Source organism: Thunnus maccoyii, chromosome 18, assembly GCF_910596095.1.
Source record: "Thunnus maccoyii chromosome 18, fThuMac1.1, whole genome shotgun sequence".
Lineage (NCBI taxonomy): Eukaryota > Metazoa > Chordata > Actinopteri > Scombriformes > Scombridae > Thunnus > Thunnus maccoyii.
This window is the reverse complement of record NC_056550.1, coordinates 6452551-6474178: the sequence shown is the minus strand read 5'-3', so window position 1 is coordinate 6474178 and position 21628 is coordinate 6452551. Positions and strand designations below refer to the sequence as shown.

The window sequence follows — 21628 nt, the reverse complement described above, 5'->3', positions numbered from 1 at the left end:
TTAGCATGCTAACACACTAAAAGAGATGGTGAACATGATAATACACATTACTCTGCTAAACGTCAGCATGCTAGCATTGTGAGCATTATAGCATGCTGACATATTTAACTCATAGCAGCCTCACAGAGCTGCTAACGTGGCTGTGGACTGTCTTGTCACTCTGTAATGCCAAATGCTAATCTATACTCTGTTAAAAAATGTGCCCCAGTATTTTGGTGTCAACAGGGGTATTGATAAGACACACACACACACACACACACACACACAACCCTTTGTCATCAATCCAATTTATTTTGCTGACGTGTACAAGGCAGCAGCTTCACAGAAAAGATTCAATACAAATCAGAGTAAAAACCTGTACAACTTCCTTCTATACAGTAACTGACAAACTCCCTTTTAGCTCTCCCTTGCTTCTACTCAAAAAGAGGTCAAATAATTAAAACAGCATACAAAATATAAGTAAACAACCGTAGTGAACAATAACACTGTTAAAATTAAATCCAAGTGGCAATAAATAATCTTCCCATGAGTGTCAGGAGAACAGTAACAGATGCATTGTAAACAGTGCTTTGTTCTATTGTGCTATATGGTTCCCATGAGAGACATTTAAATCAAGTGACACTGTAAATCATTCTTGATTAAGTGCAAATAAGTGTAAGTAAACATTCATGAAGAGAAAACATATGTTCCCACAGTTTTGATTTAAAACAATATTAATGCATTAAAATAAACATGTCAGTGAGCAATAAAAAATTTTAAAAAAGTGAAAGTGGCAAATATCTGTCCAGCCTCTAAAATCCCTTTGTTACCATCAATCCTGAGACAAATTTTGTCCATTGAACAGTGCCCTTCATGCGCCTTCATGCAGAATGACATTACCATTTCTCAAGTTTCTCTAATATGTGTGACATTCTACCCAGTCATTCCCTTTAAAATGGTAAACGAAGAACTGCTGGTTTGTAGAGATGTCGTAGCTCATTCACAGATAAAATAAATGAGCTATTACCTTTTCACACATGGCTTCAATGTCAGTATACTGACAGAGTCTGACACTTCATATAAAATAAACACACAACTCTGGCTTCATAGTCTAGATAAAACTGTCTATTTTGACACACCCTCCTTTGAACATCACTTGTTTGTCAGCAGGAATATTTGCTGCCTTGCACGGAGCACTTCAAACCAAACATTAAAAAAAAAGACTCTGTCTCGCAGTGCATTAGCGTGCACAGTCACCTGGCTCCTTACAGCAGAAACAGTTCATACATATTGATGACTAACTGGTTGGCTGCAGGGCTCATCCTTCCTCTTGCAGCCGTCATCTCCTTCCAGCCAAAGGAGGACGTGAACAAAGGGACGAGGAGCGAAAGGGGAATGGTGGAGCCGCCTTGACTGAGAATGTTGAAGGAGCTAATGCATACATACGGCAGTTAATGGTCGTTCTTTTTTCAGCTTGCCTGGCTGACTCTTGTGCCTGTTTTACCTCTGCTATGAAGATTCAGTGGACATACATATATTTACATAATGAAGAGGCACAAAACTCCTGTCACCTAGGTAGCCATATGGACAGTAAAATGATGATAAAAACCTGTAACACAGTGAAGCATTCAAGTGAACATTTGCATTCATTGTACTTAACAGTTGGTGGACCCTGTGTCCAGTCTACAGCAATGAATGTGTTTACCGGTATTATGCGTCCAGTCATCAAAAACCTCATAAACGCACATTTCAGAAGAAGACAATAAATTATTCATACAGTACAAAAGCCGAAAGCAGGTAATTGGTGTAGTGAATGTGCAGTGCGTTCTACTGTTCCAGCACAGATTGAAATGCAAAATTCAAAAATGGGTAACAGAGGACAAAGTGGTCCAAGGTCAGTCAGTTCACTCTCAAGGCATCATCGTCCCTGCTGTGCTGGGTATCTGGAAAAGAGAGTGCAATTACAGTCACTGAAGTGGAAATATGGTGCACACACACACGCGCGCACACACACACACACACTGCTTATTCCCTCTGTGCATCCATTTCCTACTCCTCTTCCTCCTCCTCCTCCTCCTCCTCCTCCTCCTCCTCCTCCTCCTCACCAGTCACAGCAGCAAAGGAAGGAGCATGACGACCCTTCAGGACCACGGAATTTGCCCGAGCTGGGTGTGTCCTTGCATTCTGCGATGAACGTGCTCAGGTCTGTGACGCGGACCTGCTCCTGTGTTTGAGCCTGTAAGAAGACAATGTAAAGCTGTATACTCTCTACATACTGATGTCACCACTGATTTACAACCATGGTTCTATATTTTGTTTAATTTGAACAGAAAAGAATTTGATCAAATGTGTTGTACACATCAAACATCCATGTCCAGGCCTTTGGGTCATTTGAATTATAGAAAATCATTATTTGATGTGCTAAAATATTACAAAAAAGAACTTACATGCATCTGCCTTCATTACAGCACTCCTTTTCTAAATTTAATGTATTGTAATTTGACTTGACTTCATTTTTTAATTAAATTATTCTTAAAAGGACTGTTAAAGGCACTTGGCTGCTTTTTAAATTTCTCATCATTATCTTTAGGCTCACTTTAAAGAGTGACTTAACAACCCCTGAACATCTTGTTTTAGCTGTTTTAGCTAACTTCTCATGTTGCTGCAGTGATGTACAGGTGTACTCCAGGACCCTGTGACATCACTGTTGGGTGTGGTTACTGATGCAACAGGCTTTAAACTCCACCAGAGAGGGCAGCAAAACACAGCTTTGAAGCCTGGTGTTGCGTTACTCTTTAAACTTTCAATTGCTTCATCCAAAGCTATCTCTATTTCCCCTTTCCAAAAGCATTTATTTCTAATGTTCAGAACATAGCAAAGTTTCTTTTTTTTAAAAAAAAATGCAGGGAAACAAGAGTGATAACTAAATGAAACCAAATGACTGACTGTACCATAATGGTGTCGTAGGCTCCGGTGATGAGTGCGATGAAGAGGGACAGCACCATGTAGATGAAGAGGGAGATGAAGGTGTAAAGGTAGACCTGGCTGAAGATCCACACGAGTGCGCCGCTATGCTCCATCTCAGCAAATGTTACAAACATGTCATCTCCATTGATCAGAGAAAACAGGCACTCGGAAACCGTGGACAGGGAACGAAACTGTATATATGGGGTGAAGACAAAGAAAGGAATAATAATACAACATACATTAATAATATTTTAATTTTTTTAAATTTTCTTTTTTTGTTTCCATTGCTACTTTAAACAAATGCAAAACTAAACTAAACTAAACCAAAGCAATTGGCGCAATGAGAGTCTAGTCTGCTAATTCATGCGAAAAATGAAGCTTAAAATATGTTCATATTTTAGAGAATGTAATTAATATTTTCCTCATTAATGATGTATTATTTCACCCCCCGCAACCCAGCCACTATTAAACAGTATGTTCATTTTTATGACTCGGCCTGCCCAATCCGCAGATTAACTGCGATGCCCGCGGATATAACTGTGATCTGCGTATCACTAGTCCAAAAGTAACAACATTTGCTTGAGACTCCAGAAACTGCGCCCAAAATAGTCCTGCACATAACCCAACATCAAACCACAATTAGTTGTTTTTACACTTCAGTTTTTGTACAAATTAAACAAACAAGATATAATGTGTTAGTGAGCTTTAGAGGCATTGGTAGGTGGATTTTACTACATTTGGAAAGAGCCAGGTTCTTTGCTTCAAGTCTTTATGCTAAACTAAGCTAATACATTTATTCTAAGCTAAGCTAAGAATAAGCAGTTTCCCAGAATGTAAAACTAGTTCTTTAAAAGGGGCAATCCATCAATTGTACACATGAGCTTCAGTTAACTCATCATAAAGAGTAAAAACAGTTGTGTAATGAACACATTCACTACACCTGGAGGGAGCACTTCTCTCTGAACCCTGATGGCGGCACCATGACGTCATCAGGGTTATTTTGACTTGAGCTTAAAGGACCAGTGTGTAAGATTTAGGGGGATCTATTGGCAGAAATGGAATATAATATTATATAATATATAAGTATGTTTTCATTAGTGTATAATCACCTGAAAATAAGAATCATTGTTTTTTCCATTACCTTAGAATGAGCCCTTTATATCTACATAGGGAGTGGGTCCTCTTCCATGGAGGCCACCATGTTGCACCACCATGTTTCTACAGTAGCCCAGAATGGACAAACCAAACACTGGCTCTAGAGAGGGCCTTCTGGGTTTTTTGCAAGTTTTGTTGCCACTGTAGGTTCTCCTACACACTTGGAAGGGGATGATGAGGGGAGGGGTATTCAGTTGGTTGCAATCGGCAACCTCACCGCTAGATGTCACTAAATCCTACACACTGCACCTTTAAGGTTTAAATTTTTAACAGAAAGCCTACATTACAAACTGGAGATTTGAGGTTTGAGACAAGTGGGGATCTAGAAGGCAGGGAGGGTCTAATGAAAGATACTATTGAGTTGCATCATGGGAAATGTAGGATTGAGCTATTTTTGAGATTGATCCATTCTAGGCACTAAAGTCAGAATATCTCAGGCTTCAATTTTGACTACTCTGTTTTTATTCAGTCTCTTGTGAGTCACCCAACTTTATGGAAGCGCAATACTAGATTGATGGATCACTACTTTAATTAGCTTTTAACTGCCACTTTTAAAATGGTGATTTATGAAATGGGACTTTTTCAAATATTTTCTGTAGTGGTGTGTATTTGTTTAATTAGGATTTTTTAATGAAACTTTTTAATGAAATTTTGTGAGGTTTTATTAGTTGTCATTTGTTAGGTTGGTTGATTACACATACATAATATTGCAAGCCTAAAAGTAGGAGATGAGCAGACACAATATACCAACAGAACGTTGTCGTGATTCATGTTTAATAAATGTTCATTTTCTTCAGTCATTAATTATACATAGCAATAAAAATGATATGCTAGAGGGCATTTTATGATAATTAGGTTGCTCTGACATGTATTTCTGGCCTGAATGACTCATGCCTGTTCATTTCTGGTCAGAGACACTGCAGAGTGTGTGTGTACAGTACCTTGGCATGATAGGGCCCCAGCACAATCCATCCACAGAAGCAATATCCCAAATAAATGGCTGCCGCACAGCAGCAGAAGCGGATGACATTAGGAAAAGCAGCTCTTAGTGTCACAATCAGGATCTGTGGGATAGAGAGATGAAGGGAACAACCACACTATAATTTTTCTTCAGAGTAAGAACAGCAAAGCAGACTTGTAAGGTTAAAAAAACAGTACTAACATGATCTTTATTATTGTAAGTGCATGTGTCTTTCACTTACATTGTATTTCTGAAAGAAGCTAAGGTAGCGGATGACTCCCACCCACACCAGCAGAGTGGAGGTTCCCAGCAGGATCCCGCACACGTCATATGATGACAAATTCTGCATCAGAACAGTGACATCATTATTTACCAGAAAACTGTGAATTGTACTACAAAGCTGAAAAACGTATCGGTTCAGCTGGACATGATAATTCCTCTGTGACAATTTCTAAAGAGCAGACAGCAGTCGTACCGACATCGGGTGTCATATTACCTTGGATTCTATCCCAATTTTGATGAAGCTGCCGATGATGGTGAACATGTCACTGACAATGAGCAGAATATACCAGCCATTAATGAACTCCATTCTGTCTCCCCAGCTGACACTGCGGTCAAGTCTGTTTTTGAAAAACTGCACATACTCCTGGGTAGGGAGATGAGAGATCATCAATAAGATGAGGTTTCCTATGACAGTTTTACATGTCTTTTATTTAAAATTTAGATGAACATTTATTGGATTAAAAAAAACCTCCATATAAGAGAAATTCTGCTAAAGAAAAACAAACACACATGGAAGTAATTTAAATACCTGAAGCCTTACTCCCAAACCAAAGGCAACAATATAAGAATCTTAACTACCACATAAGGTCAGTGGAATTCAGAGCAGTTTTAAAGGAAAAGTTCGACATTTTGGGCGATAGGCCTATTTGCTTTCTTGCTGAGAGATGAGAAGAATGATACCACTCTCTGTAAGGTAAATATGGCGCTACAGCTATTAGCTTAGCTTAGCATAAAGACTGGAAACAGAGGGAAACAGCTAGCCTTGCTTTGTTTCTGGGCACAAGGGTGGACATGCACCAGCACATTATTTCACCACTATGGATTCACACTATTACACTGATCTAAAGCATCAAGGTAATGCACCAAGAACGCAGCAATCTGCCAGCAAAGGTAGTGAAGAGGACTGCTAGCAAGTAAACATGCATTTAAGTAATGTAAGTTTAAAAATTTGCAAATGTTTTATGAGGAAGGAAATGCATGCAACACTTTTGTTAGACCTGAAGGATACACACAACGCATTTTGGTGAGTAACACTGAAGATAAACAGAAACTTTTGTTTTTTGTTCACGGAGCACCTTTAATTTCTGTGCATTTTAAACAAAATACTGAGCATGGTGACAGTAAAATGGAAATTATTAATTATTCTGTCACCAAGTAAAGCAAATTCGCTAAAAACATATTTAAGTTTTGAGAAATATAATTGTCATAAACTAAATATATAAATTCTTTATCTAGCTTCTTACATGTTGCAGCAGGATACCTCTGAGGATGGAGCGCCCACACAGAAGCAAGGACAGCAGACAAACGACTGCCACCACCACATCAAAGAACTCCCGAGCGTAGCTCTCGGCTGACAGAAGAAGAGAGAAATGAGAGACATCAAAGGAAACTGAGAAAATTACAGATAATACAGTCAATATCAACAGACAGATGAATGAATATCTTCATAAATCATTTGTCCATTTATTCACCACCAGTTACTCACCATGTCCAGACACGTTGGGGTCTTTACACTCCTTTATGGAGGCCTGGTTCTGTAGAGTGATCTTAATTTTTCCACTGTGCGCCTTGTTATCCATGACAATCTGACAGCAAACAAGAGTAAATACACAACGTCTGGGTGTAGTAACTTTACACAACTCCATCAGCACATCTTATCTTTGCTCATTTGAAGATACAAAGTCCAACTTTGGAAAATTGCAAATTCATAGTTGTGATTAAATGGGGCCAATTTATGACATATTTGTATCTGTACTGTGTTGAGTGTCATAGAAATACATCTCCTCCCCTTCCTATTACAATTCAATCAGATTGGATCCTTACAGTAAAAGTGTTCATTTAAATAGAAATAATAGAAGAGACAGTTCACCGTGATAGCAAAGGTGTAGCAGTCAGGGATTTCATTGTTTATAACGGTCTGAATGTTGATAGCCTTCAGCTGGAAATCAACTGTTACATTGACCAGCCTGGAGACAAATATAAGACAGAGAGACACACACAGAGAATTCAATGTGCATGGTGAAAACTGTAAAGAAAAAGAATGGTAAAATTGAAAAGTAAACGTGTAAACATCTAACTTGTAAAATTTGAGAGGGAAATTCTTGTAGTCACTGTTTCCTGAAGCAGACTCGAGAGTCGGTGGATTCAGTCCGATGCAATCTGACAAAAAACAAACAGAGGAATCATGGGAACCAAAAAATAAATCATAGGGAAGTGTTATAACCATATGATTCTCTTTTTCCATATCATGTGATGCAAAGGCCGCAATTCTACACTTCCTCAAAGCATTTAAACGCAGAATCATCATTTTGTGGCTTAACAATCATTTTCATTTGACTCATTTAAGTTTTTGCCACAGGATTTATCAAATATTGCCAATAGCCATCCCTGCCAAATAAGCAGCTGTATGCAAATAACTTCTTTCCCAAGGTAGAGACATAGTGTGTTGCTGCTGATGAATATGGAGAGAGAAAAAGCTTCTGTTTTCTGTTTTTGGTGAAACTAGAAACTATTTCAAGCCTTTAAAAGTAGGGCACAGTTGTAGGGCTGCAACACCATGACTCACTGACACAGTCATTCCTTTTAAGGGTCAAGAAAATACTGGCACTGCATAAAAAACAAGGCTGCCGGTTTTAATGTTGAATACCCAGGAACACATTTTATGAGTGCCAATGTAGCATAAGGAGGAAAGATAAAGATAAAGGTCATTGTACCGGTGTCAACATGGGGATCAATGTCAAACGTGTCGTTGATGGGGTCGATGGTGCCTTTCCTGTAGTACCTCTGGCAAAGGGAGAGAGCGCTGCCGTTCACACCGACGCCCAACACGTATGCATACTGTCCCAGTGAGATCTGAGGCAGAGCCATGTACTGAAGAGAAGTGAAACTGGGAATTAGTGGAAAGTGGAAAACCAAGTTATACTGAAATTCCCATGGCAACCAAATGTTACTGAAACTCTTTAAGCGGTTGGATCCCACAAATTCCTAAACAACATATTGTCTCACTTAACTGTAGTAGTGATTTTATTTGCCCCCAGGTTTTGAGATATTTCTGGCTACATCCCAATACAATGGAAGTGAATGAAATTATGTTTGTGTGAGGTGGTGTGAGGTCAGAGGACTATTCAGTGTGTGTGTGTGTGTGTGTGTGTGTGTGTGTGTGTGTGTATGTGTGAGTGTGTGTGTGTGTGTGTGTGTATGTGTGAGTGTGTGTGTGTGTGTGTGTGGTGGGCTGCGGGAGTGTTTCGGTGTTTCAAAGCACCGTAAACCCATTGTTCACTGGCCTCTATTGTATTATGTTGGAGGCAGAAACCTAAGAGACGTGAGATCTCAAACCTGAGTAAATAACAACTCCCTGTGGTTATCAATAGGCTACCTGCTCTATGGCGAAGTTGATGTGGTTGTAAAGCTCCTTCTGTGTGTGGACGGCCTGAGGAATATTGTCCTGATAACCCTTCAGGAAAAGGTGTTTGAACGCTGCTGTGTTTTCCTCTTTAAATGTCACCACCATCTGGTTGCTCAGTCCAAACAGCACCAACTAAGAGGGAGAGGCAGGGAGAAAACAAATGAGCTTCAACAATCAGGTCAATGCAGAGTAGTAATGACACAGTGAGGATAAAGCACATCATTGGTATAGAATTAGACTATTATTCTCATATAGCAGCATCCATCATGTTCATTTGAAATCAGAGCATAATGCTGTACCCACCTGCACTGTAACAATGATGATTTTGAGCAGCTGCAGACCCAGCTTGAAAGGCTTGCGCCCCTTGGCGTGATACTTGTCACAAGGGCTCATGAAGAAGTACTTGAGTTTCCTCCTCAGGGCCTCCTCCTCTTCTTCGTCCTGCTGTTGGCCGTGCTCAGAGCCCACCAGATCAGTGGGACGGGGGCCCCCACTCCCGACAAGGTCCCGGGATCCATAGCTGGCCACAGAGGAGAGAAGCTTGTCCTTCTCTGGGAAACACAAAGAAAACCTTTGAATTTATATAGGAGATGAACCTTAAACATGATCAGCATTAATACAGTGTTAAAGGGGCACTACAGTGATTTAGTATTTTACTTTGGTAATGTTGAGAGACTCATAAGAGACAGATTAAAGAAAGAATTTTTAAAATCAAGGCAGCAGAGGCCAAGATATCCTGACTTTTAGGCTCTAGTATGACTCAAGCTCAAAAATCACTGGATCCTACATTTACCATAATGCAACTAGATGATGTTTTTCATCAGATCAGCCCCTTCCTCCAAAAATTCCACTCCCAAACCCCACACCCTTAGTTTGTATTACAGACTTTCTGTTAAAAATGTTAGGTTTGAAGCCCAATAAAGAGCTAAAGTCCTGATGTCACGTCTGAGCTAGCCTCTGTTCCTCCAGCTTCTGTAACTCAGTGCAATCTGTCATTAAACATTTCTATCATCGGTCTTCCTGCAGTTTGTTCCTGAGGTTTACTATCCATAGTCTGAGACAAATTGCCTTCCACTACAGCACTTGCTATTAGAAATCGAAACCTTTGTCATTCAAGCTTTCAATTTTACCTTAAAACCACCATTAAGAGCAGGTAGATAAAACCCAATACATTCAACAATGGATGTTAATCTGTGTTGTTAGGTTAGGCCTAAAACGTCATCAGCCTAATTGATGCAAATGAACACAATCAGCTGGCACACCTGGTATTTATTAGCTATTGTTTCCCTGCCACCTCTACCTGCTCCTGATGATGGTCTCAAAGTAAACCCAAAGCCTGAATAAACTGCCACCATGCATATGTCCTTTTTGGAATAACGTCACTGTTAAAAAAAAATACAACTCCCATGAACATTCACCTATGCTGCGATTTTGTCCATAAACATAATATCCACTAAAACACTAAAACTAAGGCTCATTTTCCCAGCTTTCTAGCTGTAATCTCAGCTTCCTGTCCTGCTGTTATGAACATGTCTGAACTAGCTGCAGTCACTAAACTCTCCTATGGACTGGTCTCTTTTAACTAGTCATTATGTTTTACCTGCGGTGGTCTAGGGCTCATGAGAAATGATGTTCATTAAACAGAACAGAAATATTGAATAAACAGCTATGTTAGATCATTATCTTATCATCTTTAAATTAATGTCCTTATCTAGACATATGGAGTGAACCATACAATATGCTACTGAGTAAGTTTTGGTTTTGAATGAGGATTTCTTACTTATGGAATAAAACAAAAACATAAATACAGAAGAAACAGTTTTATTTTGACCTTTGAGCTGAGATAAAAATATTTTTTATATACTTTGGAAACATAAGGCTATTATTAAACTGTTAACACATAATTAATAGTAGGCCTATTTATCATCACCCACTAAACCTATTATATAAATCAGTGGAGTGCCCCTTTAAGCTTTGATACACCTGTGCTGAGAATGTAAATTATTCATTGTATGAATACGGATAGCTTGAGGATATTGCTCTACTGCGGTACCTGCACACGCTGATATTAAACATTTCATTTGTTGTTAAATCACATCATAGCATCATCGACGTCACCTCACAGTAATGAATGGACCCACCATTCATCAGCACGTGAAATTAGCAGTAATGAACGTATTTCAACCACCATGGAGCACAGAAAGAAACCTGTACACATCACCGCCGCTATGAAAGCACGCAGAGAGATATGAATGGTGTGATGACGAACCTGTGGCGCTGTCGTGGATGCAAGGGTAACTTGAAGATGCCATGGTGATGCTCAGACGGTCATACGGGAGGACATTATCGGCACAAATATCGAGCAGTGACTGAATTCACATTGCGAAATCGTGTGGAGCTCCACCATAGATAAAGGATGCTCGGTGTCGCAGTGTTTGGATGACACAGAGGTAAACACAATCGCAGCTTCCTGTAAAAAAAACACGTGACACCGCCATGTGACTGATGTCTTAACATGAAAGGCACCGTAGTGCACTTCATCCTTTTTCCTCCTTGTCAACTGTGGAGGAAACACTGGATTACTCAGGGCTGTATATGTCATCATAAGTTAAAAATATAATATGGTAATGACTCAGACTCACATGCCATTCAGCTTTTCTATTTCAGCACACTTTTATTCAACATAAACAGACAAACAGTGCCATGAACAATATGGAGCACAAGAAACATTATTTACATCATGAGCAGGTGCGTAGACAGGTTTTAGATATCCCCCCACCCCACTACAGTAAATATGAAACTACAGCCAGGAGCCAGTTAACTTAGCATAAACTGACAATTTTACACTTCAGTTTTTTGTTTGTTTTTTTTATTATCAGCTTGAGTTTTAGAGGTGCTGGTAGATGTTTTTTTGGGGAGAGCCAAGCAAGCCATTTCTCTGTTTCCAATCTTTGCTAATAAAGCTGCTGACTGTAGCTTCATGTTTATTGCACAGAGATGAGAGTGGTATCAATATTCTCATCTCTCATCATACTTTGGGAAATATGAATAGATGTATTTCCTAAAATGACATACTCTTCTGTTAAGATTTTATTTTTGCCATTATTTGACGGTTAATAGCATGGAGACTGACAGGAATCGAGGGAGAGAGAGATGTATGACATATGACAAAGGTCCCCCGACTGGAGTCAAACCTGAGACATTAATGCATCTCAACCACTTGGTCACCAGGATGATCCCACCCTCACATACTTTTGATCAGAAACCAAGAAGGTCTGTATTATTCATTCAATCATGAATTATTTGGATTTTTCATGTTTATTCTGTTAAGTGTTATGATCCTTTTTTCCGATGAATTGCATTTCCTAACGTGAAGGTCTACACTGTGTTTCAAAGCCTTCTTGATGCTGAAGCCTGTCTTTATTTCTTATTTTGTTGACTTAAAAGTTATCAAATTTCTTGAGTCTAAAAATACTAGAGACAACTTATAAAATACCCACCATGTGTATGATTTTCAATGTGGAAAGCAAACGCTCCCATGTTACCAATACTATTCACACACACATCACATATGTGCATGTAAACTATATTAAAAGTACAATAAAATAAAAACAGTGAGGACATGACCTCAGCCGTAGCTAAATATGAATCTATTTTACAGAGATGAGACATGAAGCTGGAGTTGAACTGGAATGAAACCTAGCCGTTACTTTAAATAAATAAAATCTGGACCCTCTGTGTGCAATAATAATATTTTGCAGAATAAAAAGAGGTATTGTGACAATATTTTTTATTAACAAAATTAGAAACTGGGGATGCTCTTTAGTGAGATGGTCATGAGACCATGACTGCAATGAAAGATTATTTTCATTATCAGTTAATCTGTTGATTTTTTTTTTGGATTAATCGATTAAATGTTTGGTCTATAAAAACTCTAACACAATTTCCCAGAGCCCAGGATGACATGTTGGACAATGATGTGAAATACTAAGAAAATCTTCACATTTAAGAAGCTGTGAACCAGGAAATGTTTGCCATGTTTGCCTGATAAATGACTTAAAATTATTATTAAAATAGTTGATTCATTTTTCTGTTAATCAACTAATTTATTAATCATTTCAGCCCTACAAACTTATTAAGAATACATCTCATCCAGTGTGGTGTGTGATTAAGTTATGTAATTAAAATATAGTGACCTGATGAGCTTGAAAAACTCAGAATTACTGTGATATAAAGCCACAAATTAAATGCTTTAAATGTAAGAACGTAAAACAAATTTGTGTCACTTCATGAGGTATAACAGGAGTGAGATGATCCACACAAACTTGGAACACTGAACCAACTAGCTGCATCTTTTCTGGCTCAGGATGTCGGGTTCATCCATTCTTCCATAAAGTCACCACAGATGAACAATTCTCCACACTTCAAGAACAAACAGCCAGAGTAAAAAAAAAAAGAATGGACCTGGATGATTTGATCCTGTATTGATTAACATAACCACTTGCTCTCTCCAGTCTTCCTTATCTGCCATCCAGAGCTTTGTCCCTGGCTATGACTGACTCGTTAAACTTTATCATCAGCGTGGTGCCTTTGTGCCAGTGGGCGGTGACCTTGGCGGGGAAGCCGCTGTGTGTGAGGATGGCCTCCACGATGCCCGCAGTGAAAGCAGCGCAGTTTAAGCTGCTGTTCTCTTTGGGAACAGAGATGTACGCATTGATAAGTGGCTCCTTTTCTATGATGTAGTAAGTCTTGTCGTCATCGTTGGCCTGCTCCAGCTTGTCAGCCTCCTTCCCGAACAAAGACTTCCACACATTAACCTGAAGGAAAGAGAATTGGAAGAACGGTTTAAAAAGTAGAAGAAAAAGTTATTGAACCCCAAAATCAACAGCGGTATTTCACATTTCCGTACCTTGATGAAGAGCAGCATGTTCAGCACTTTGGTCTCCCTCTTCCCGTTCTTCTCTCTCAGCACCAGCACATCCAGCATGCTGGCTCCCACACTCTGGCCCATGTCTGCCAGGCGTGTCTGCAGCTCAGACACAGAGTACACACGGCTCTGACAGTACTGCACCATCTCAGAGAACAGGAGGGCAAAAGCGCTCACGCTGACTTCAGTCTTGGGTCGGGTCAGAGGTCGCTCTAAGATGTTGGATTTCCCTCGAGTGAACCGCGTGTCCATTTTTCTGTTTGAGAATGATGACAGCCAGCCGAGGTTATTATTATTGACAACTAGTCAGTGTCACTAGCGAAGAGGAGAGAAATGAATATTTCTGTAATTGTTTTAAATGTGTACTTCATTTTGCTCTTATCGAAAGTTCTATATTTTGCACAACTGCTATTTAAATACTGTTGTCAGCTTATCTACTGTTCACTTTACAACCATGTTTACACTTTTGCTATTTATCAGTAGTTTTTATCATTATTATTATTGTTGTTGGCTCTTCCATAGGTATAGATTTTGAACATATTAGCTTAGCTTTTATAATTTCTTGTACTTGTATTGTGCACTGCCTGGGAGTTTAATGAACAACATTTCACTATGCTACTTGTATACATATGTGACAAATAAAACCTCTTGAATCTTGAATTTCTAAACGAGCTGTGAGTTTTTTACTGTGAGCATTTCATCTAACAAAATGATTTAACTGATTAAACAAATTGTTTTGGACTACTGGAGTCATTATTTCTGCATATAGTGAATGTTTGGCGTTTTCCTTGCTGAATAAATGAATTAAATGACTCGTAAATGGTTAAAATTCTTGTCGATTCATTTTCTCTCGACTAACTAATCGATGAAGTGACTAATTGTTACAGCACAAAAGCAATATTTACCACAACACGTTTACTTACATTTATACACAAGTTATCTTCCATAATATTACTACATTATAATGGTCACAATTTGACAAACATATTCTTTATGGTTGGGTCTCTTCCAGCACAGAGCAGATGGAGGAGAATAGAAATAATCTGTGGCTATTGATTATTGACAGGCTCCAGCTCTTCCTGGCGTTACATCGAAGTCATGTGATTTGTAGCTGATGATAAATGTTATTTAGGATAACAGACAGACATTATACATTCTGTAAACTTTTCACCATTACACAGGATCTCCAGACACTAATGTCCAGTTTGAGAGTTTGAACAGCTGATCACCACTAGCATTAACGTTACCTGTTAGCTAACTAGCTACAAATGCTAGCTGCTACTTCCTCTAAAGAAGCCCTTCAAGGAGAAGAAATATACATGTTTGAAAAACACGAACACATTGTAGAAAACATGTGATACATTACCCTGGTTTCTGTGAGGAAATGAGGTCTCTGAAGGTAAACAAACCTTGTTGGAGAAAGGTAAGCTGCTGTAGTGTTTTTGGTCGTGTCTAGATGGTAACCCCAGATTTGCTAAATAATACGAAACTCTCGCGAGATTTGTAACAAAGTAACTAACCCATACCACGTTTGATCAATTCACCCCAATCCATGCGCTATCCCTAACCCTCACCAAGTGGTTTTCGTGCATAAACCTAACCAGACATTAATCACAGTGTTGTCACAACATAAACAGCGAGACAATAGTTTGAAGCGGCTCGCGAGAGTTTCACAAATGTAGGGTTACCATCTTCTTCTTCATCTTTTCTTTTAATGGCGCATTGCCACCATTCGGGGCACTATCGCCACCAACTGTTGCATTACATAGGTCTTAAATCCTTATCATTAAACCCCTGCTTTGAAGATAAGTGAAGACATGTTTTAAAATAGAATTTCCAGTCATTTGTAAAGAATGTTTTCAAGTCTATGCGTTCAGTCCCTTTATGATCCAGTTCATTCTTTGACAGCTGTCTTTGTCTTGTATATATATGAGACAATGAAAAAAGATGTGATCCACAGTTTCCATATGATTGCAGCTACAACAAGTTCTGGTTAGATGCTTCCTGATGAGCTATTGAGATGAGTTTAGTTTTGTGTGACCCAGTCTTATTCTGCTGATCAGGCACTCTTGTCTCCTGTTCTTCTCCCTCCAACCTCAAATCTGATATAAATGCCTTCCTTTAGCATCCCTGTCCCATAGCCTTTGCCACTGTGCCTTAATCCTGCTCCATATAAAAGCTTTTGCCTCTGTCTTGCTTATTGCTATTAAAACTTCTACTTGGTTTCTATCTAATCCATTTTTGGCAAGACGATCCACGACCTCATTTCCCCGGATGCCCACATGTGCTGGTACCCATAAAAACTGCACATCAATTCCTAATCTAATAATTCTATATAAAGATTGCATAATATCATAAAGGATATCCTGTCTGCATCTTGAAGAGGTATGCTGGAGACTAACCAGGGCTACATTGAGTCTGAGCAAAGCAGTATACACAAAGGTTTGACTTCCTCTATCTATCTATCTATCTATCTATCTATCTATCTATCTAACCTATCTATATTGTTAAATCCATTGCAGAGTTAACAAGACTGCCACAATTTCAGCTGCATATATCGATACTCTGGGACGTAAAATGCACTGCTTGTTTTTCCATTCTGTTTTTTTTTGACCCATCTGTAAACATATGTACATATTGTCCCTATCTCTTGTGTAATACAGTGTTCACATAAGCCTGCAGTTTAAATGTTTTTTTACTTGAACATGATCCAAAATTGAGAAATCAATGGATGGTTCAGGCAGTAGCCATGGTGGAACAGCTGGCATTAAAACAGTTTGACTAATAGCTCAATCATTAACTCCCAACTCCTTAGTTATATCTGATATGATTGTGCAAAAACTCTTGTTTTTGATTTTGATACTTTCCCAAAACCTATTCATAATCTTTTTAGTAGGGTGTTAATCATTATGACTTTGTAGATTTGCACAATATTTTTTTTAAATGTAATGGCATGACCCCAACTTCCACCTAGAGTGCTGACAACAGTGTTGATTTAACTGCCCCACAACAAAACCGCAATGCTTGAGCCTGAATTCCGTCTAACTTTTATAAAGAGGTTCGAGCTGCTGATTCAAATACAATGCACCCATAGTCTAGAACTGATCTAATCAAAGCTATATAGATATTTTTCATAGCCAGTCTATCAGCTCCTGAAACAGTGCCTATCAAGCATCTCATAATATTCAAGACTTTTTTACATTTATCTTCAATTTTGTCTATATGAGTCTTCCATGTGAGCAATGCATCAAATGATAAACCAAAAAACTTGAACATTTTCATTTTTTCCTAATCTTTGATTATAAAGTTTCAGGCAAACATCTTCATTAACTTTCTTTCTCCTAAAAAGAAAAACAGTTTGAAATTTTTCTACAGATAATTTAAATCCCCACATCAGAGACTAGTTTTCAACTTCATTGATAGCTTCCTGAACTTTTTTAACAACATACTCTATATTTCTTCCTCTTTTTCAAATTGCCCCATCATCTTCAGCAAGTGATTTTCCAATATCTGTAAAATCTGATATTTTCCAATATCTGAAAAAGTGATTTTCCAATATCTGGAAAACATCATTCATTATGATTAAGAATGATAGAGGACTGATACGCTGCCTTGAAGAGTAGTGTTACCATTTAGACACAACCAGTCTTTTTCTTCTTCCTCTATGTTTTGATTATTAATTACAACCAGCATTTACACTGCATATCCCCACCTACTGTGTCAATGCATACACAAAGACAGTATTTACAATATATAGCTATACATGATACATATAATATACATACTGGAATACATATGCAGTTTGTTGAATACAGAAAACAGGAAAAGCTTTTAAAAAACTAGTGATATGATTTGTCTCAAACATTCACACAATCTATCCATGGCCCATACATATGATGACCTAATGGTCTACTGCACTTTGTTTCATACATAAAAGAATAATTTGTTTTATTTATTCATTTTATTAGTTTATCTGAAAGGGAAAATGCTCAATGATCAGCAGAGAAAAAGATAATCAAACAATTACAAGGCTCATTGTCATCTGTTGTCCATGGAAAAATGTTGAAAACGTCTTATACAATTCATGCACACAACATAATAAATATGCACCAACTAGCACATCCACTAATAAATAATGTTACAATATAACACAGTGGTTTTGTTGATGTAAATTGATATAATTTTAACAATTTTGGAGACACTAGTAGCAAAAGCAGCTAAGTTTACATTTCATTAAAATAATATTATCATAAAATTAACTGCATGTTCATTCATCATTCGTTCATCAAACTGTCTATAACCCTAAAGTCACACTGCTAGCATGGCTAAAAATAAATATTGCATATGTATAATAAATAAATCAAGGACATATTAACCCCCCTAAAATAGTGTACATATTAATTTTGTATGTCCTCATTTCACTCTTGTGAACAATACCTGTCTTGTTCGTCCCTCTAATATAATATATAACTGATTACAATCATTTCAGATTTGTATCTTTGATCTTTGTTACCTGTATCCAAAGCCTTCTGCTGTGTATTTTCCAGTTTACCCATAGACTACATCCACTTCCTGTTCTTGTCATTACGTTATCGCTTACTACTGTAAGCACAGATCAGTGACCTTTGGTTTGTGTACTTTCTCATACCTACATCCCATTTTTCAGCAATGTCAGTCTGCACATATAAACGTAATGTGAAATCTGTGATGAATAAATCAGTGTGCAGATACACATTTCTATCACTGTCACACAGCACACGTGATTCATGGCTCTGGGACTTCCTCAGTTTTGCAGCCTAGTGCTGTGTTTTCTGAATATTAACAAGAAGGTGCTTATTGCCTCAGAGAGGGCTCCCAATGATTTGTACAAGAGTGCAGAATTTGCTGATAGCTGATATTATTCCCAGGGGGTTTGTTTCACAAGCAACAGTCACAATAATGACACCAAGGAGATGACTGAAATTTATTACAGCAGTTGTGAATTTCTTCGAAATGTCCAGGGAGATCGAAACTGTGTGAGCTATACGGCTAGACTTTGAGCCGTAAGGACAAACATTCTACACTGCCCTCATTACAGGTGGCAGTTTCCCACGTTGCTTTAGTCATCTGCCACACCAACTGATTATAAGCAGGCGAATCAACAGTAGAGTATGTGTACAGTTATTGCATAACTACCTACTTACTTTGCATGCGAACTTCTATAAATGAGTGAGGCCACAAGGTGATTGACATTTGAGGCTTGGAGCTGAAGGTATTCGAGGCTCAGAATGGATAAAGGCTGCTGGAAACAGACGCTGGCTCTTCTTGTGGTGTTGGCCAGCACATACACAGAGGGTAATCACATTTATTTATGCTTTCACTAGATTTGTAAGATGCATTAGATGTACATGTATTAGTACATGTATTCTGATCAAGATTATTTGGAGTGAAAGAAACTATTTTGACTGTAGTGCATTTAGGGTTTTTATTTCAGTTTAGGCGTATTACTCAGACAAATCTTCAGATGAGATTCTTTGTACAACTATGAAGGCAAATTTCTCCACCAAGTTTGATGTGAAGAATAACAATTGTACGTTGAGCATGAATAGATAGGATATTTGATTTTTATCTATGTATCACCCACCATCAAATCATTCCTGCTCGTATTCCTCATGTTGTAGGGACATAAACCTGTTTACACAGTCACATTATGGAGACAAAAAGCAAGTCTCCATTACATCAAATCATTCAGTTTTGGGGTGAAGACTTGGTATGAGGTTAAGGTTAGGTCATGGTTAGGTTACGTCTCCGGGAAATTAATGTAAGTCAATGTAATGTCCACATCTTGTATGTGTGTGTGTTTAGGGAAAGAAACAGTTAAAGGTTAGGTTGTGTGTACAGCTGAGGAGATGGGTTTTCATTTGAATGACAAAGACATGTTTGTGTTTTCTGTGCTCACCCCCAGCTTCATTTTCCTGGCACATGGATGACTTCATCAAGGCGGTAAAGCAGGTGGAAGATGGGAGCCCTGGGTTGAAGCCAGTAGCTGTGTTGAAGAGTCTGCGCAGGGCAGCTGGCCTTAATGATGCATTCATTCAGCACTTCCTTGGTGATGCAAACTCTGGTGGTCCTGAATTTGATGCTAGCCTCTCAAATTACATCAGCAAGGCCTTGCGTCACAGGGTGACTGAAGGTGCCAGAGAAGAAGGTGTGGTTCTGACTTCTGATGGCACCACTGTTGCCCTCAGACCGCTCCTCCTGGGCATCGAGGCTGGTTTCCTCTCCACAGGTCGAGGGCATGTTCGGGGCCTGCACCCGCTCACTCTGGCTAAAGACCTCTGCCATGCTTTCAGGCACAGCACTCCTCTCACCCAGAGTCTGGGACCTGATGGCTGCTGGGACAGCGTAACCTCTCCTCAGGTGTTCACCCTCTTGGACAGCCCTTCTCCGCTCACCACCGCTCAGGTCAACGGTGGCATGGATGGTTTTGTTCTAGGGATGGAGTTGTCTGTTAAATCCAGACGTCCCCTCAAGCTCAGCAGTCTGCTGACAGCGTACTACTGCCACCACCTGGAGAATGATGGACTGGACACTGCCCCGCAACTCATCAGCCGACGTCGCAGGGAGAACTTCAGAGGGCTGGTCGTCCCTCCGGTGCTGGCAAGACAGGCGGTGAAATCAGTAGACCTGCAGGGAAGACTGAAGGGGCGCCCAAAGATGGATGTGAAGGAGAAGAAGCAGTTGAGGGCTGTGGTGAAAGAGGGAATGAAAGAGTTTGTCCATAAATACATGGGTGAGCGTGAGACCAAGACACAGAGGAAGTGAAAGAATTTTAAAAACAGTTGTCTTTAGAAATGAGAATAAACCACATTAAGATAGCTTTGACAGCAAAAATAAGAACAGAAAAGGCTGATTATTAACACTTTAAAAAATCATGTAATCAGCATCTAACCAGCTCTGTCAAACATTATTAATCTGTTTCAGATTGCCCACCCATCATACCACGGTGTATGTGGGGTGCAGAGCCGTACAGAGGAACACCCACCAACCTGACACTTCCTCTCTCTTTCATGTACATCCACCACACTCACACACCGAGCCAGCCCTGCCTGACCTTCCAGCAGTGCTCTGCAGACATGCGCTCCATGCAGCGCTTCCACCAGGAAGACAGAGGCTGGGACGACATAGGATACAGGTAAAAGCTTTTCCAAGACAAATATGCATATGTAAAGTCTTTACAAAGACTTTACGAGAAACCTAAACAAGACGATTCTGTGCTCCTGAAGCTTCGTTGCTGGTTCTGACGGGCACATCTACGAGGGCCGAGGCTGGCACTGGAGAGGAGCTCACACCCTCGCACACAACTCCAAAGGCTTTGGTGTCTCCTTCATTGGAGACTACATGACTAGACTGCCCTCCCAGCATGCCATGGGGCTGGTGAGAGATCAGCTGGCATCCTGCGCTGTTGGTGGAGGTCGACTGGAAGCCAACTTCATCGTGCATGGGCACAGACAGGTGGTGAACACTACCTGTCCTGGAGATGCTCTCTATAATGAGATCAGAGGCTGGGAACACTTCGGGGTACGTAGTACTGACATCATTGACAAAAAGTGCTATATGTTCTTAGAAAAGAACAAATGAGTGAGCTGCTGTCCAAAAGTAGAGGATGCAAGACTCTGCAGCCTTCTTTAATCAGGTTTCAGCATCACTGTTCTGATTACAATTTGTTTTAAGCATACAGTTCTCCTATTAGTTTTTGTTGCATGGCTTTATGTTAATGTTTCTTTCATGTTTCATTTTCTTCTTTTTAGGAGGTCAAGAAATCAAAATGATCTGCTTGACAAGAGGAAGAGCTGTGAATAAACTAAAGGTTAACACAATAAATATTTGCCTCATCCTTATGCTCTGATTGTTGCCATTTTCTTCAGTCCTGGCTTGAATGAGCTGGACAAACTGTTTCATAAAGCCGACT

At 39.3% G+C, this 21628-nt stretch overlaps 3 protein-coding genes across 8 annotated transcripts; 1 reads left to right on the top strand and 2 right to left on the bottom strand.

Moving 5' to 3' along the window:
* Nucleotides 1-270: 270 nt before the first annotated feature.
* Nucleotides 271-11246, bottom strand: mcoln1b (mucolipin TRP cation channel 1b). Of its 3 annotated transcripts, none has more exons than XM_042393837.1 (14): nt 11020-11245; nt 9054-9301; nt 8721-8882; nt 8059-8215; nt 7423-7504; nt 7215-7311; nt 6831-6930; nt 6589-6695; nt 5559-5708; nt 5304-5405; nt 5043-5165; nt 2931-3137; nt 2085-2215; nt 271-1922 (listed from the first exon to the last, which is right to left on the bottom strand). In XM_042393837.1, coding segments are annotated over exons 1-14 (1710 nt in total). In that variant the 5' UTR covers nt 11063-11245; the 3' UTR covers nt 271-1921. The 3 variants fall into 3 exon arrangements, with proteins under 3 accessions (XP_042249771.1, XP_042249772.1, XP_042249770.1); XM_042393838.1 differs by lacking the exon at nt 11020-11245 and adding an exon at nt 9881-9964; XM_042393836.1 differs by lacking the exon at nt 271-1922 and having other exon boundaries at nt 2081-2215; nt 11020-11246.
* Nucleotides 11247-12664: 1418 nt separating this feature from the next.
* LOC121883367 (trafficking protein particle complex subunit 5-like) lies at nt 12665-19676 on the bottom strand. 3 transcript variants are annotated; one of them, XM_042391576.1, is made up of 3 exons: nt 19616-19676; nt 13660-13933; nt 12665-13567 (listed from the first exon to the last, which is right to left on the bottom strand). In XM_042391576.1, the coding sequence occupies exons 2-3, from the start codon at nt 13927-13929 to the stop codon at nt 13271-13273; spliced, it is 567 nt and encodes a 188-aa protein (XP_042247510.1). In that variant the 5' UTR covers nt 13930-13933; nt 19616-19676; the 3' UTR covers nt 12665-13270. The 3 variants fall into 3 exon arrangements, with proteins under 3 accessions (XP_042247510.1, XP_042247509.1, XP_042247508.1); XM_042391575.1 differs by lacking the exon at nt 19616-19676 and adding an exon at nt 15087-15356; XM_042391574.1 differs by lacking the exon at nt 19616-19676 and adding an exon at nt 15044-15354.
* Nucleotides 17354-21625, top strand: pglyrp6 (peptidoglycan recognition protein 6). 2 transcript variants are annotated; one of them, XM_042391573.1, is made up of 5 exons: nt 17354-19011; nt 19622-20449; nt 20641-20851; nt 20943-21237; nt 21468-21625. In XM_042391573.1, the coding sequence occupies exons 1-5, from the start codon at nt 18945-18947 to the stop codon at nt 21486-21488; spliced, it is 1422 nt and encodes a 473-aa protein (XP_042247507.1). In that variant the 5' UTR covers nt 17354-18944; the 3' UTR covers nt 21489-21625. The 2 variants fall into 2 exon arrangements, with proteins under 2 accessions (XP_042247507.1, XP_042247506.1); XM_042391572.1 differs by having other exon boundaries at nt 20943-21625.
* The last annotated feature ends 3 nt before the right edge of the window (nt 21626-21628 follow it).